The sequence below is a fragment of the Mya arenaria genome, chromosome 11 (genome assembly GCF_026914265.1).
Source record: "Mya arenaria isolate MELC-2E11 chromosome 11, ASM2691426v1".
NCBI lineage: Eukaryota > Metazoa > Mollusca > Bivalvia > Myida > Myidae > Mya > Mya arenaria.
Window position 1 is genome coordinate 11,304,575 of NC_069132.1, and position 16,364 is coordinate 11,320,938.

General features: G+C 36.9%; 2 protein-coding genes across 4 annotated transcripts; both read left to right on the forward strand.

Annotated features, from left to right (window-relative positions):
• The first annotated feature begins 1,800 nt into the window (after positions 1-1,800).
• On the forward strand, positions 1,801-11,253 carry LOC128208886 (transcriptional repressor protein YY1-like). Of its 2 annotated transcripts, XM_052912565.1 has the most exons (8): positions 1,801-2,264; positions 2,922-3,066; positions 4,034-4,250; positions 4,574-4,746; positions 5,742-5,801; positions 7,829-7,855; positions 8,494-8,571; positions 9,639-11,253. In XM_052912565.1, the coding sequence occupies exons 1-7, from the start codon at positions 1,832-1,834 to the stop codon at positions 8,531-8,533; spliced, it is 1,095 nt and encodes a 364-aa protein (XP_052768525.1). In that variant the 5' UTR covers positions 1,801-1,831; the 3' UTR covers positions 8,534-8,571; positions 9,639-11,253. The 2 variants fall into 2 exon arrangements, with proteins under 2 accessions (XP_052768525.1, XP_052768526.1); XM_052912566.1 differs by lacking the exon at positions 5,742-5,801.
• A 1,549-nt stretch (positions 11,254-12,802) lies between these two features.
• LOC128207168 (D-beta-hydroxybutyrate dehydrogenase, mitochondrial-like) lies at positions 12,803-16,345 on the forward strand. Of its 2 annotated transcripts, XM_052909945.1 has the most exons (7): positions 12,803-13,259; positions 13,357-13,653; positions 13,905-14,105; positions 14,346-14,498; positions 14,761-14,954; positions 15,262-15,501; positions 15,767-16,345. In XM_052909945.1, exons 2-7 carry the CDS (start codon positions 13,440-13,442, stop codon positions 15,911-15,913), a joined length of 1,149 nt encoding a protein of 382 aa, XP_052765905.1. In that variant the 5' UTR covers positions 12,803-13,259; positions 13,357-13,439; the 3' UTR covers positions 15,914-16,345. The 2 variants fall into 2 exon arrangements, with proteins under 2 accessions (XP_052765905.1, XP_052765904.1); XM_052909944.1 differs by having other exon boundaries at positions 12,803-13,653.
• Positions 16,346-16,364: the final 19 nt, after the last annotated feature.

Genomic DNA, 16,364 nt, shown 5'->3' on the forward strand with positions numbered 1-16,364 from the left:
ATGGTAAATATGATGACAATTATATACATGTATGTCATTATTCAATCCTTTGTCAAGAACTCTCAATGATTTATCATACTCTGATATTTTCGATGTAACACAGGGTGGCGGCCTATATGTTTCTCCGTTGTTGTTCATACTTTTTCACAAATCATATTAAAGACTGTAATACTATTGACAGCCTTACTGGTAAAGATAGGTTGTTAAGTATTTGCTAACGATATTGTTCTTTTCACCAATGGTCAAGTAAGTCTACAGAATCAGTTCAATTCAGTACGCCCATCATATTCCTGTAAACGCGGAGGCTGTTAAAATGTGTGTGTGTGTGTGTGTGTGCGTGTGTGCGTGTGTGATATTCAAGAAGTAGACAAACTACATTATAAAGTCTGTTAATAAGAATGCACTTACCGTTCGGCCCATGAAATCCAGTGCCTGTGGCATTCTTGCTGAATCGGATAGATCTTCTTAAGACTTCCTTTGTAAACCGCGGGCTAAACATTATTGATTTCAAGTATTAAATTATAAAAAAAAATAACTAATTGTAGTGTTTAAACATGTGAATTGTATTACTAAGTTCAAATGTCTTCCCCATTTAAGCAATAATTGCTTAATTAATAGAGAAGTCCTTACAGTTTTAACTGCTTAGTTAAAATGACCTCGCGATCTATTTGCAGGGTAGTAATATGTAAAAAAATGACATTGCAAACCGTCCTTATACACCCGAGGTTGTTTTCGATGGAAATTCTTCATTTATAAAATGGCTACAATTACAAAGAAAGGGTAACTCATCACCTATATCTTGTTGATCAAATTAAGACATATAATTTTACAAAGAACAATAGCTGAGCGTTTTGGTAAACATAATAATAATTATCAAAACAGCCAGTTATACAGTATCAGGGGGGATCCAGAAGTTATCGTTAGAGGGGACGTAACTTGTTGGCGTAACCTTTTGACTTGCGCCCCCCTCAGACTAGAAACTGATTCAACGATTTAAATGTTGACAGGTGCCCCCCTCCCCTGCATCCGCCAGAGATTATCAATTTAAAAAAGCAGGTCTCTCCCAGTATTTTAATATTTAATTACGAGAAATGAAGTTTGGACTTTCATTATGCAGAATTAATTGCTATACATTACAAAATATTTGTTATGATTGCTTGATTTTTCCTTTGTAATGTCACTCCTGATGACGACGCATGATGCTCTTTTAAAGTTCTATCCATTTAATCGTTGGGCCATAAAAGGGTTAGGGTTACATCATTTTCAAACAGGCGGGTTGTTAGGCTTTTTAATTGTTTAATTAGATGTAATGGAATAGCGTTATTGTTATCATTGATTAATGGCGTTTGTATAATCTTCTGTATAACTTGAAGCTTTAAAGGTTTTAAACTATCCTTTTATTATAATATTGTTATAACATATTTGTATTCAACGTGAAACATTACCGTACTAGGTATTGGTCAATTATTTCAATTTTAATTTCACAGTTGATATAACAAGCAAAGTTACATGGCTTAAAATTTTGGCAGGAAGAATGGGGGTGCTCACTAAATATTTTTTTTTACAATTCAAGTCCAAAACATTTGTGCATTATTTAAAGCGTATTTGATTATTTCTTCTCCGATATCGAAATAAAAAGTAAACTATGACGAATCCCCTGAATCCAATACAATAACGTTCAATATACCTTTACATGTAGCCTAGATAGCGCTTGGCTTTCTATCTATTGACACTGCGAGTGCTTTGATAATGATATGTTGCGTATTCATGAGGTCACGTGATAACACGGATGACCTCAGTCGCACTTGTGGCCGCCATTACGGTAACAAAGATGGCGTCGATCATCGGTTCAGAAGTTGAAATACAAGAAGTCGAGATAGAAACGGTTCCCGTGGATTTACCTATTGAGACAGTTGAAACGTCTGACAACACTATAGAAGTACAACCTATGATAGCCTTACAGCCGCTTCCAGAGACTGGTCATGAAGAAATAGTGCTACAGACACGGGAAGAAGTGGTTGGAGACCTCGTGGGGGACGGGATGACAGTCCCGGCCCCGGACATTGAGCTTGTCACTGAAGATGTCACAACATCAAGGAAAGGAAAGGGTGGTAAAAAGAAGAGTGCAAGGTCGAAATTCATTTCAAATACTGGGCTGAATGAGCTTGGCCTTGACATGCCAACCACGAACAAGAAATGGGAACAGAAACAAGTTCAAATAAAAACACTGGAGGGTGAATTTTCTGTGACAATGTGGGCTTCAGGTAGGAACTAAAGCATATGAGAATCGTAAGGGTGACAGTAGTCCTGGCAATTCCAGAAACTGTCAAATTCCGAAGCGTTTCTTAGCATTTTTCAATCTGATATGTCAAAATGTTTCAATGTGATTTTCAAAGGTCACAAAGGATGTAAGACGCCAGACAGAATGTAGGTCATGTGCATTTCTGTCTATAATATCATATTCCTACAAGTGAGATGTCGATTAGTGGACTCAGCAAATAATAACACTGTATTTTATTGTTTGTTTTGATTTGATGTCCGCCATCATGAATTTCGTGGGCGCCGCCATATTCTTGAAAGATGGCGGATAAAAAAGTAATGGCGGACAGGCGCCATTTGTGTTATAAACGAGTACATAATTGGCTATTATTCGGGTTAATTCAGGGCATGCGTCGCTCAAAGATTGTCTACCATATTCTAGAAGTATGACTGCGTATTTATTTCTGCTTTATTAATTGCGAGTTTCTTCGTAACACATGTGAACTGGTGCAAATGAAAGATTAAAGCCTTTAACGTTTTTAACAAAATGGCGGACATTTATTTTCAGGTCGGTCACGTGATAGGGTGCATCGGAGGTGAACCGATTTATTTTTAGATCTCTTGTTTATAGTTTCAATGCTTACTGATTTGCATTGTTTCAGGCGATGACAAGAAACTTGAGGAGGATTCAAGTGTTTCAGAGTCTGATGCAGACTACACTGAATACATGACAGGCAGAAAGTTGCCTCCAGGTGGCATCCCAGGCCTTGATCTGAGTGACCCCAAACAGTTGGCAGAATTTGCAAGGTATTCCATGACAGATCCATCAGGCCACATTTCTATTGTTTTGGTTATGCTGTTACTAAATGTATTATTACGACCGCTTAATCAGACAAGTAATGATTCATAAATGCCATATCCCCTTGCGGAGCAAAAAAATCCCCAAATTTCAGCCGATCCCCAGGTCCCCCTCCTGGGGATCCATATCCCCTGGAATTAAAAAAATATTTTTTTTATTTTTTTTTAAACTAGCTCAAGATTGACAGTGGAAAGCATCCATAATATTATGAGTGTGAAATCCCATGAAGGACAATGACGACTTAGTCTAATTAATTGTAATTAAGAGTGTGTTTTTGTATTTATTCATATATCATGACATAAATGTAAGTATAATTTCACTTCGAAAAAAACCCTGGTGTAATATCATAATCCCCTAGAACTCGGACCAAAATCCCCTGGGAAGTCTATAAGTATGAGTCATCATATAATGGAATTGTTCCTTATTCAATGGAAGGCATGATAGTTTTAGAAAAAAAGAAAAGAACTCTCAGTGTGTGTTTTTTCACTTTAAAGGGATTGGTGACGGGGGGCTTTGAAACTGGAAAAGCTGTATTGTTTTGGTAAAAGGGGAAAAACACAAACATGATTTAAATAATGTTGAACTTGTTTCAAATCTTTTGTTCAACAAACCTAACTTAAGGGATTTGTGGCAGGGCCTTTTGATTGTGGAAAAGCTTTGTTGTTATTGCATTAAGGGTTAAATACAAACACAATTAAAATAACGTTCAATTTCTTAAAAACATTTCATTCAACAAACCTATCAACATATTCACAAATGGCACTAAATTGCAGAATTTACTAATTTCTAAGAGATCAATGCACTCCCCCCGCCTCCCAAAGGGCTGCAATAAAACAGTAATCTTCTGCTTTTGTTACTATGTAAAATATTCAAATGCCATCCAATCATTCAATATCCTGCTTATGTATTTTCAAGCATTAAGCAGAAGAAGCCCTCGGATGATGTCCCAAGAACAGTTCCATGCCCACACAAAGGCTGCAATAAGATGTTCCGAGATAATTCTGCCATGAGGAAGCACCTGCACACCCATGGGCCCCGAGTGCATGTGTGTGCGGAGTGTGGTAAGGCCTTCGTAGAGAGCTCCAAGTTGAAGCGACATCAGCTGGTACACACTGGCGAGAAACCTTTCCAGGTGGGCAACAAGTGTCAGGGCAACAATTACAATAGTATTATGATTGAAGCTGTCATATCATATGTAGTGTTCATATTGTAGCAGAACTCTGGACAGTGGCTTTAGTATTTAATCAATTTTCTGACATGATGAGGTAATTGATATCAAAGTTTTTTATGCCCCCTTTCAAAATTTTAAGAGATACATAGGTTTGTTAATGCCAGTAGGTTGGTAGCTCTGTCTGATGGTAATATTGAAATACTCTATAGAAAAAAATGACTCTGTATTTGTTAGGATTTCAATATTTTGTTTGCAAAGCTTATAATTTTTGTTAAATATTTTAGTGCACGTTCGAGGGGTGTGGCAAGAGGTTTTCTCTTGATTTCAACTTGCGTACACATGTGAGAATCCACACTGGTGACCGGCCGTATGTATGTCCGTTTGACGGCTGTAACAAGAAGTTTGCCCAATCCACAAATCTCAAGTCCCACATACTTACACATGCAAAAGCCACCAGGTAAAAATATATCATTTTTATACTAGTCTTTATGTATAAATTATTATCATATAACCGAAGGATCAATGATGTATCTTTTTACTTCAGTTTCGTTAAATAGATTATTTAATTTTATTTTCTTCCAAATTTTTGTCATTTCTGTTTTCTTATTGTAATTCTTGTCTTGACCAATAAACAAACATTATCCTGCAGTTGAATTATTTGTTTTGTCACAACCAGTATTTCCCCAAGGAATTTCTGAAAGGATTGCAGTGGATCAGGTAGAGGGGTTCCCTCCCTATGTTCGATTTTTAGTGCAATTTCACAGACGTTCTATAGACAGATTCAACGTACCTTAGCAGGAGTCTGATAGTCTAAGACTCTTTAAATATGTTTCGGAATTCTTGATTTTGCGTCATTGTTTGTTAAAAAAAAATTAAAACTGTATACAGGTGGCAGATCTGTAAAAACTTAATGTAGTCTTACTTCCCATTGTAATTGGCGCTGAATGAATAAGAATAAATGACATTGATATATACACCTCACTGACTGGGTTGCCTTAACTGTAGGTATCCCTTTACACTTCACTATTTGAGGCTATTAGAGGCACACGGCATGTCATTACACTTTACAGTTGGATTGCCAGGTGCAAATGAGGGGATTTAACTATAGGTTATGTCATGAGTGTGGAGTAAGCAGGTCACAGTAATTAAAATGTGCCAGAGTGCCAGTTCAGCTTTGTAATAGGCCTGGGGGAAATACTGGTCACAACTAAGCAGAAGATTAATTATACTAAAAAGGAAACTAAATCAAGTATTATGTTGAATGCAGACTCTTTAAATTAATAATAGTTAATAAACTCCCTTGTCTGTGTTAAGCTTTCAACATGTAGATCAGCAGTAAGTGTGCAACTGTGAAGTTCTGCTGGATTAAGTGTTTGTGATTTTTTGTCAATGAAACTTTCTGACTCTACATCTACAAGTAGTCCACTGTAGGCTATCATTGTGTGTTTTCAGTCAGCTTGGTGCCACATACTCTACTTCTCAAGAAATAGGTCACCCCCAACTAGAAATAGGGTAGGTTCACATTGTGACCTTATGCAGTGGGTCCAACGTAATTCATATTTGCGGAAATTTAAGTGAGGGAAATGTTTTACTTACACTTATATGAACGCACCCTTATTTTGATTCTGCATCCAACATAAAGTTCCACGCCAGACATAAAAGGTGTTTAAACGTACAAAATTGGTCTTCACAAATTACTGCACAAGCCGTCAGAAAGAAAAAATGCAAAACTCAACAAAACCCCCAGCTTGAATAGGTACAAAAATGGTACACTTTGACAAAAAACACAGTTTCAAGTCACGCAATTTTCTATTTTCACTTTGTAAACAAGCAATCGTTCATGCTTATACTTTCAATAACTTTTTAGTGAAGTCCTCTAGAAACATTAATAAAAAAATGGATAGAAGTTTACATGTCTGGCCTCCAGTTAGGCGTATTAATGTTGCAATATAAAGTGTTATAAACATACTTTACCAGGTCAAAATATCCTCTGAAAGCACTTAAATACTTTCACAAACGGCCATTTTGTTTCACATCTTACATATCCCTCACTTAAATTTCTGCAAAAAAATAAATTATGTTGGACCCCATGCTAATGAATCTTGCCTCACACAATTTTCCTGTTTTGAGTTCAAATCATGTTACAAATAAAAAATAAACTAACTGTCTGAAGAAAAGATTTATGGTGATAACTTCTAACTCTTATTTGGCTGCTTTGTTGTGTACAGAGTTTAGTTGAATAAGATTTTAATTAGCCAGTTATTTCGCCAAGTCACTGTGAGATTGATGTCCAGTAATTGACATTTCCTGTCTTACAGTATTGGTTGGCACAAGCTGATTTGAATACATCTTATTTATTGATCTGCATGTATACATAATATAAAGTTTGTTACTTGATCCTAAAAACTTTGCTCTTACATATCTATTTATATATATAAATTACAATTTGTTACCTGTTCAGATGTTTGTGTTTGATTTATCTTGACAAACAACAAATAAAATCAAGCTGTTGACTGCACAATTCGTTGGGTTTATGCATAAAGTAACAATAACCTATATTCTAATGTTGCATGGTTTTGACTGGTTTTAATCCCACAAATTATGTTCAACCAAGCTATTACTTTAACTTGTTTCTTTCAAAATCAGTGCGTAGAACATGGAATTTATGAAACATTGTCAACACTTAATCTATAATTTTTCAAAGATCGATACTTTTCGCCATTGTCTTTGCAAGCTTTAAGCACTGCCATAGACAAGCTGTAAGGACCAGCATAGTCACGTGGGCATAGTTGAATGAGCTATCGCTGCAGTACTTCATGGTCAATGCAGAAATGTGGGAAAGGTTATAATGCAAGCCATGTTTTTTCCTCTCAAAATTGCATTTATTGAAAACATGAAGTCTGATGGTCTTTCTCCATCTCTGCATTTATCACTGCTTCTGTTAATTTGTCTACCAATTGTAAGATGTTAAAATTGTTTTAAGTTCTATCATGAAATCATGATACTTCTGTTAGCAAAAGAACGAAATGATGCTTGTTAATCATTTAAACAGAGTCTTATCACATTACCATTTTGTGCCAAATAACAGTCAATTTGTACCAACTCGCCAGCGGCTTTGAATAGTCAGTGGCACCTCTTCAGAGCTTTGTTTGTTTTGAGCCATTCTTTCGAGCTTAATTTACATATTAATTAATCAGTTAAAGTAATACAGATTTATGCAAACTTCGTGTATGGCTGCTTACCAGGTATGAGCCCGCTTCTTCAGCGGTTAGTTGCACATGACAAGTGAAAGTATATGCAGGTGGTAGTACTAAGTAGTTGATTTCTTTGATATGTGCTGTAGATTGACACTATAGTTTTTGTGTCAAGTTCATTAGCAAACAGAACTTACTGACACATTTCAATGAAATAAGTGTCTTCTAACATGTTTGTGATAAAAATATTAGGACAGTAGTTCTGATAGTATACATTATTTTGTTTTAATCAAATTATGATGCATCCTGTTGTATTTTAACATACTGGAAATGGTTATTTTACAGAGTTCAACAAGGCTATCAGGTCCAACAGTAAGTACCAGATGTGTTTATTTAATATTTAGAAATTTTACATTTATACGGCATTTGATTGTGCTTGTGTACATGTATTTTTTGAGCTAGAAATCATATATGAGAACAAGTAGTACTTTTTTATGGATAATGAATATGATTACAACATTATAAAATGCATGCTACACTGTGCTCATGTTGGCTTAAATTCATGCAAATTAATGACACAAATTATTGATGTAAAGCCTAAAAAAAATTGTTTGGGTAGGGTTGGATCCTTTTCAAAAATAGGTAGGGAAGGTAGGCTTTATATTTTTTGTATTAGGCTTTATATAAGAATGTCATTTTCATCATTGGATAATGGTGTTTAAGTTATCTTCTGTATTAGCAGTTAAGGTTTTCAACCACAAAGTAAAAAAAAATCTTCTTTTTTTTTTCAAACGGACTATAAAAATTGTAGGGTCAGCGCCTCTATTCCGTAGGTAGGGTCGGGTAACCCAAACCAAATGTTTTTGTTTTTTTTAGGCCTAAGCATGCCATTTGTTTGTGAACAAAATATCAGGCAGATGAAATATACATTAGTTGAAGATAATTTCTCATATGTAAAAGGTATTTTTAAAAACTACAGCAGAGATGATGAAATGATTGTATGTTTGTAGGGAGACAATGTTGATAGGCTACACATACGAGGAACAGTGACTAGGCGAGGCTGTAGAACGGGCCGAGGAAATCGAATAGTAAGACTTCTGGACATACTTCTTAGTGTAGTTTAAACTTCTTCATTTTACAAGTCATTACACTATATAAGAGTGTGGGCTTGTTTGTTGGGGGAAACTGAAGTGCTCAGAGGAAACCTTGTCCAGCTTGGTGATCACAAACCAAACTCACATATGCTTGAAGGCCCCCCCCCCCCCAAACTGCGTATAGTACACAACCTCTGTTTATTGATCTTAATCTACTAGCCTTGATCCCTCTTATCTGATCTCCGATCTGAGTCTCCTGCTGTGCAGTTTTAGAAGTTTTATTATAGAAATGGACCCTATATGGCCCTGAGCCAATAAAGGAATACACAGGAAATTGGCCCAATACTTTGACACCAGTGCAATTAGCAGGAGATGCACAGCAGGGGAATATCATGCCAAACATTCCTTAAACTAGGCCTTTAAAGTAAGCAGAAATTGAACCAAGTACCTCCATGAGGCAAAACTGTAACAAAACAAAAAAAATATCTGAAATGAAAAATGCAAATGATGCTTAAGTGGTCGTTTCAAACCTTTTCCTAAGTAAGTAAGAGTAAGTATTGATGAATGATCATCGTATTAAAAATCTGTTATAATTCTCTAAGTAATTTTGTCTGTCCTTTGCTCTGCTTACTCAAAACAATTGCGTAAATAGAATTTATTGGAACAATTTTTCCATTGTCTAATACAGATTCAGTTCAGGATTATGTTCGGATGGGTTAAAGTGCAATTAAGTTAATCTTTCTTCTTTTTATGAAAAATGACAAAATTGTAAAAAAAAAATTTCACTCACTCGCTACAATATTATTTGGCAAAAATCTGTGGAACAAAATATTAATGTTGTGTGGCTTGTTGGATATTTATGATAGGGGAAAAAACACAAAAAACTGTTGTGTACATTTATGTTTTCAATTGTACACTAGAAAAAGGTTGCATGATAGGATGGTTTTATTTGTTATTAGTATATTTGTTGCATAACAGCATTGAATTTATTTCCAGAAGTTGAACTGTATTAATTTTAGTAATAAAAAAACAACTTAATGCTGTTTCTGTTTTCATTGCAGTGAGAGAAGTTTCCTTGAATCATCGTCATCATCATCATCCAAGTGACTGAGGTGGTGTATGGGTTTACGTGTATATGCCCAAGTGTTATGGACTGCAGGGCCACGACTGCCCTGGCCCTCTCACCATGTTGGAGGGCCACTAGTGCGGTCTCACTCACAGGGCTGAAGTTTGTCACAGACTATGTGTTTCTAACCACGGATGAACTGTCCACGCTAAACTTACTCTGTGTGTCACTTGTTGCTCATCTGACAGACTTAAAAGAATGAGATACGAGTGATTGAATGGTTGAAACAAAATACAATGGAAACATCAACACAACAAATTCAAATTGTTAAGGTATACACACAGATGTTACAATTACTGATAATGGTTTTGGTCCTCTTTTTACATGGTCCATTAAGGAAGTTTTTATGCCCATGTGGGCATATTGAAATCGCTCCGTCAGTCTATGCAATTTCTTGTGTTCGGACTGTAACTTTCTCTTGTATGGACAGATTTTAAAATAACTGGCTACATGTGCTAAATATACCAAGAAAAAATGTGGCTTTAAGATCCATGTCCCAACCTCTAAGGTCATGGTCATACTTAGTGCAGTGGTCTAAATTCACACAAGTCCGTAAGCCCTGCACTGGTTAAATGTCTTCCGGGCTTGCTCAAATTCTAAATAATATATAGCAGGGCTTGTTCAAAAATTGGATGCCATACATAAGTATAAAAATTCAGGCTTGTTCTAATTTTGATGACTGTTAGTGTTTGTTTACTATGGAATGCTGCTATAAGGACAAACGTATAGGTGGTCGTGTTCGGGTTGTAACTTTCTCCTGTACAGACAGAATTTAAAATATTTTGCCACATGTTTGACATACCAAAAGGACTTGTCGCATGCAAGGGCCCTGTCCTTACTTCTAGGTTGGTCCTGTCTGGGCTGTAACTTGATCATACGGAGGAATTTAAAAATTACTTGGCACATGTGTTTTGTACATTAAGACAGGTATTGCATGCAAAACTGAAGTCCCTTCCACAAAGGTGATGGCCACATGTTTATCATTAAGGAATATATATGCAGCATTCCATAATGATATATATATACACACACACAGTATAGTTGGTCATGTCAGAGTTGTAACTTTGTCCTGCACAGAAGGATCTCAGACTTGATGGCAATTCTGGGACATTTGTCACATACTGTGATGGCTCTTGTTATTTAATACACAGTCTGTGTTGACTAGTTTGTTTTCATTGCTGGTGTCAAAAGGTTTTCATCCTGAGAAGTTAAAAGCTTCAAACAAGTTTTTGTTGTATTATTTATGGTGGTGTCGAAATGCAGCATAAAGTGATGACAAATTACTGGTTTTCATCTTGATAATATGAAAGTAAGCCTCAAATAAGTTTTTGTTTTACTATTGGATGTTCTTAAACAACTCAACTCGTTGGTTTATGAAATGAGTGACCATGTATTATAAATGTTGCAGAAAAAGTGTTAATCTCTATTTGTTTATTAAGCTTTCTATTTCGAAGGCTAGTTGTACATTTTTATTATTTATAGTTGTTTGTAAATGATTTGTAATAATAGATCATGACATATTTTCACAGTAAATGTGATTGAAAATCTAAGATTTGTGTGTTGTTTTTAGTATGTGATACATTATTATCCTGTGTTTTATCGGATGATGCAGTGAAACATTATAAAAAAAGTTATCATTCAATGAACAAGTTAATTAACTGAAGTATGTAACACAATAAATATTAGGCATTAATTAAATACGAACGTCTTATTTCCAATGTTTCCTTATTAAAGAAAAGAGACACATATATGGATAAAGCAATAATGAGCATTAAATTAAAACACGGACCTTCGACCGGCGCGCGCGCGCTCTAAAATCGTCCAAGTTTTCCTTTTTATTTCAATATAGGAGAAGAGAAGTAATAAAATACGCCCAAAATGCACCTTTTCGGACTAAAAATTGTTTATAATAAATCCCTGCTTGTACCATATTGCTCACAAAACGTTACGGTAAAATTCATAAGGTATGACAAAGTAGTTGAGGAATAACAGTGGCCAAAATGAAGCATCTACATACAATTTGTATATTTGTATGTAAAGGAGGAGGACGAGCTAGGAGGTACATAAAAAATGTTCAACTCTGCTGCAATTGATAACACCAGGCTTTAACGGTCGTTTCAGTTTTATATGAACGCATATATTGTGGTAATTAAAGTGTTTTGAGCGTTCTGGAATGCTTCTTGTATTGTGTTTTATACAAGCAATACACCGTCTTGTTGATTTGTTGTATGATAAGATATCGTAATCATGGCTCGTATGTAACTAGGTGTAAGCTTATGTAATATGATTTATCTACCAAAACAGCCGTTTGATACTTGCACTTTGGTAATAGAATTATAATTTCAAAATTTGGTAGATGTTGACTCGGAAGAAAAAAAAATTAGAACGGCCAACTTTGATATCTATTTATTCAAGTTGAAGCATTACCAGTTTCATATAGTTTCAGTAGACCAGAATCAGTATAAAGAGAAAAGACTGAATGCTTCATTTTGTGGTTCCATTAGTCTGATGGACACCAAAAGTACACATGAACACAACTAGAAGAATTGGACAACATTCGAACATTTTTTAAATATAAGTATGCAAGTATGTAGAATGTCCCGCTTGTCGGACTGAAATTATGTTTTGAGTCGAGCTTATTTAACTATGAAATAACGTAGGAGCGATGGGACCCAAACGGTGCTCATGCTTTGCGATAAAGCAGTCCTAGTTTCGAATTATACTGCTCTTTTGATGAACTGTCGACTACTGTAAATATGAGTAACCGTAAGCTGTTTAGACGCTAGATGGAAAATCGGAACAAATATGCTGACGGCGCACCATTTCAACTCTGTTCAACTCATACTTTTATTGACTTAGATTTCATGACTTCTTGAGATTTATTGCTCTATTCTACATTCGCCTCGATACACAGTGTCTGATTGATATACAATGTAGTTTTCATTTGTTCTACTAAGATACATTTTGCGACTTAAGTGCAGATTTTTTTAAAACAAATCGGTATGTGTTAAATAAACAATTTGCGGTTTACCTACATAAAGCTATTAAATATTCATCAAAACACGTATAATACCGGTGAATTTCTCGAAGCTAGGCTCCCATGCATTATACAGATGGCCTGTATCCTGCCCTATCGGGTTTCCACATCTCGGATCTCCTTTCAGTTCGGCGATCGTTTACGGCCTCCAGCCGTTTTCTTATGCACATGGAAGGGCCGCGGGGACATTATTGACACTGCTTTACTATAGGTGACGGATTATGGTTTATATCTGTATTGTGTCGGGATACAATTGATCTTACATCAAATTGTGCTTCATACAATGGACACGTGATGTCATGTTTTGTTAAGGAATGCAAATGATCAAACAATCCGCGGATGTTAATTAGTTATAAAGTACAAAGTTCTATTCGAATACCCAGATTCAACTGTGCGTGATTCCTGGTTCATAAACATACGAAACGGAAATGAAGTATAGAATGTTGATTATTTATGTATGATAACTATTTAACTTGTGTTAACGATACTATTTTAAACACATATTTCTGCTCGGGAATATAAAACAGAACAGATTTTATTTCAACTTATGCATAAAGCATCTCGTTACAGTATTCGTACAAAGAAAAGACAAATGTCATAATATGTGATCAACGTGTATTAAAGAGAAATAGCACAAATAACAGTTTGTGCGTAACTTTTTCTGAGACTCCCGGTAATAATAAAGAAGCGCTAATTAACATGTCTATCGGCGATCTGCTGCCCGTCAGCTTCTTCGAGGTGGCCTTTCTGGCCACATGGCTACTACTTCCTGTGCTTGTGTGGCGCGCGGACGTGGAGGCGTACGTATTTGGCTTGATCGTCATATACATGTGCATCCGGACCATTCGCCGAAGGAGACGGACATTACTTCCGGTGACCGGAAAGGCCGTCCTCGTTTCCGGCTGCGATTCTGGTAAGTTTAAAGCAACAGATATTGCAAGGATATTACATGTAAATCGTAACATTCATCTTTGTAAATAATACATCTCCTTATTAAACATATATGTTTAGTAGTAACGTCAAACGTAGGATATCCTATATCATAAAAGTTTAAAGACCTATACGTTTATCCACAACTAGAGTACTCGGTCTTCCTTGCTTGAGTGAGACATGCAAAGCGAATTCAAGCTGAATGCACGAGCATGGTAATTTGTTATATTTCAGGATTTGGGCACATGGTGGCAAAGAAACTAGACGACCTAGGTTACAAGGTGTTTGCGGGCTGTCTGTCTGTTGACGGCCCGGGAGCGGCAACCCTGAAGGAGAGCAGTTCTGCCAACTTTCACATCGTACATCTTGACGTCACCAGTGACATCAGCGTAAGGGAGGTCGGCCAGTACGTCCGTGATAACATTGGAGACGCAAGTAAGCTGCATCTGTTGATTTCTATCTTTATGTGCATTAAATTTTCGTTTTAATCACTCCCATGTCGCAAGAATGACAGCAGACACATTTCAGCGAAATATGAGTATGCTTAAAAAGGCTTAAAAGAGGCAAGTTTCCCCGAATGCCCATTAAATTCCTCGCGTTGTGACTAGTATTGGTATTAACCACATGTTTAATCGTATGTTTACCATTAAATTGATGTATACGCGTTTACCTTAGAACTATGGGCGCTAGTTAACAACGCCGGCGTTTACGGTCACGGTGACGTGGAGCTCTGTTCGTTGGAGACGTATCAACGTCTAACAGACGTCAACCTGTTCGGGATGATCCGCGTCACTCAGGAGCTGCTCCCTCTATTGCGACAGTCCCAAGGTAGGTCACAGCTGGTCAATGACCACGTGTTGTTCTGTTATTGTCTGTTACACATTGTAGGATTGTTAAATATTGTGTTTCCATGGATATTTTAACACTTACAGCAGAACTGTGATCTGCCTTTCCCGTTGGTCAATAAGAATTTACACCGTTTTCATTACACAAAACAATGATAATATTTAAACCATGCTTTCTCACTGTTTAAAAAGTACCACATATACTGGTACTGTTTCATTTTGATTGGTATTTGAATATATTGTAGGTCGAGTGGTTACAATGTCGAGCATAAACGGTCGGTTCCCGTGGCCCAGTACTTCCGCTTATAACGCCACCAAGTATGGTCTGGAGTGTGTGTCTGACTGTCTTCGCCTAGAGATGACCAAGTTCGGGGTGCGCGTCGCCCTCGTCGAACCCGCCATGTTTGGAGGCAGCACAGACATACACAGTCCACAGAACGTGAGACACAATTCTTATAAATCGTTTTATTTGTTTGTCCTTTGGCATGATGTATTTTAAAAAATAACCAAAATAACGAGGACGAAATTGGACTAGTGGTATATGTGACCGCCTCTCCCCCAACAGATCACTGCTTCGAGCCGAACAACTGCAGCAATCCGATTAATTTCCTTGTGACCTCTCAAAATTTACACAAATGTTGGCTTCTATTCAAGAAACGAACGCGTGCAATGGTTCTACTTCCTAGTTTCTTGACAATCGAGCTTAAAAAAGTAGTCTGAACTGAGACCATTTGTTTATCCTGCAGGTCGACCGACATTACAAGGCAATTGACACCCAGTTGGAAGGTAGCAGACCGGAAGTGAAGGAGACTTACACCAGGGAGTACATGCGCACCCAGATAGACACAATCATCCATTTGAAGAAGCGGCTGAACGCGAAGTCACCGGACGCTGTTATTGACGCGGTCGTGGACGCCGTGAGCAGCTCGGAGCCGCAGTACAGATACGTCGTCCACGGCGGACCGTTCCAAATCGATCCACTGGCGGTAATTTTAATTTTAAATACGCGTATACAGAATGTTTATCTTAAATACATGTTGCGTTGTTTAATTCTATAAAAGATCATCACATTTTTTTCAGATTGAGAGGCGCGCATAAAGTGATCAACGATCTTTTCTCATTGAGCTTGTAGCAAGATAATAGGTGTTTTAACTTTTTGGGCGCACCACCATTTTCTCTAGGTATGGTGATAACTGATTGTATCAAAACATAAAACATACAACTTAAACTAGCATCGTTGTGTTTATTTAGGTGTTCGGTCAGATTTACCCGTACTTGCCCGAGTGGCTGTCAGACTGGATGATTTGCCGCGCCACTGGCCATAACTCCCTGCAGATGCTGGGAGGTGACGCGTTCGGGCATCCGGGACCGGAGAGCGTTGGGCAGAAACAGGAGTAGATACTTGGTGAATAGAGGCCCTATACACCCATTCCTACAGATAACGAGGTCGACTGGGGGTACATGTGCCCTATACGCCTGTAAGGGCCGCGGTTTGTGACACAAGGACAACGCGAAGTTGATGAGAGCACGAGCAGAATTGCGGAATTCAGATGGCAATCAAGGTTCTGTGGAGAATATTACTGTATAAACAAAGTGAACATTGCGCCGACTGATTCTCTCTCTTATGCAATAAAAACAGAGAGGATGTGTTTTGCTTCCGAATCAGTGCATGAAAAACTCAGCCGACAAACTTGATCTACTTTCTGTTTTATTTCCTTTTATCTTTAATCAAAAAGAATAAGATCAATGTGTTGTTGTTGTTTTTATTTAAACCTTATAACGGTTATACATTGGTAAAATATAGTTCTAAATAAAACTGCGAAAAATAAATGTTTCTGTTGGTTAATGT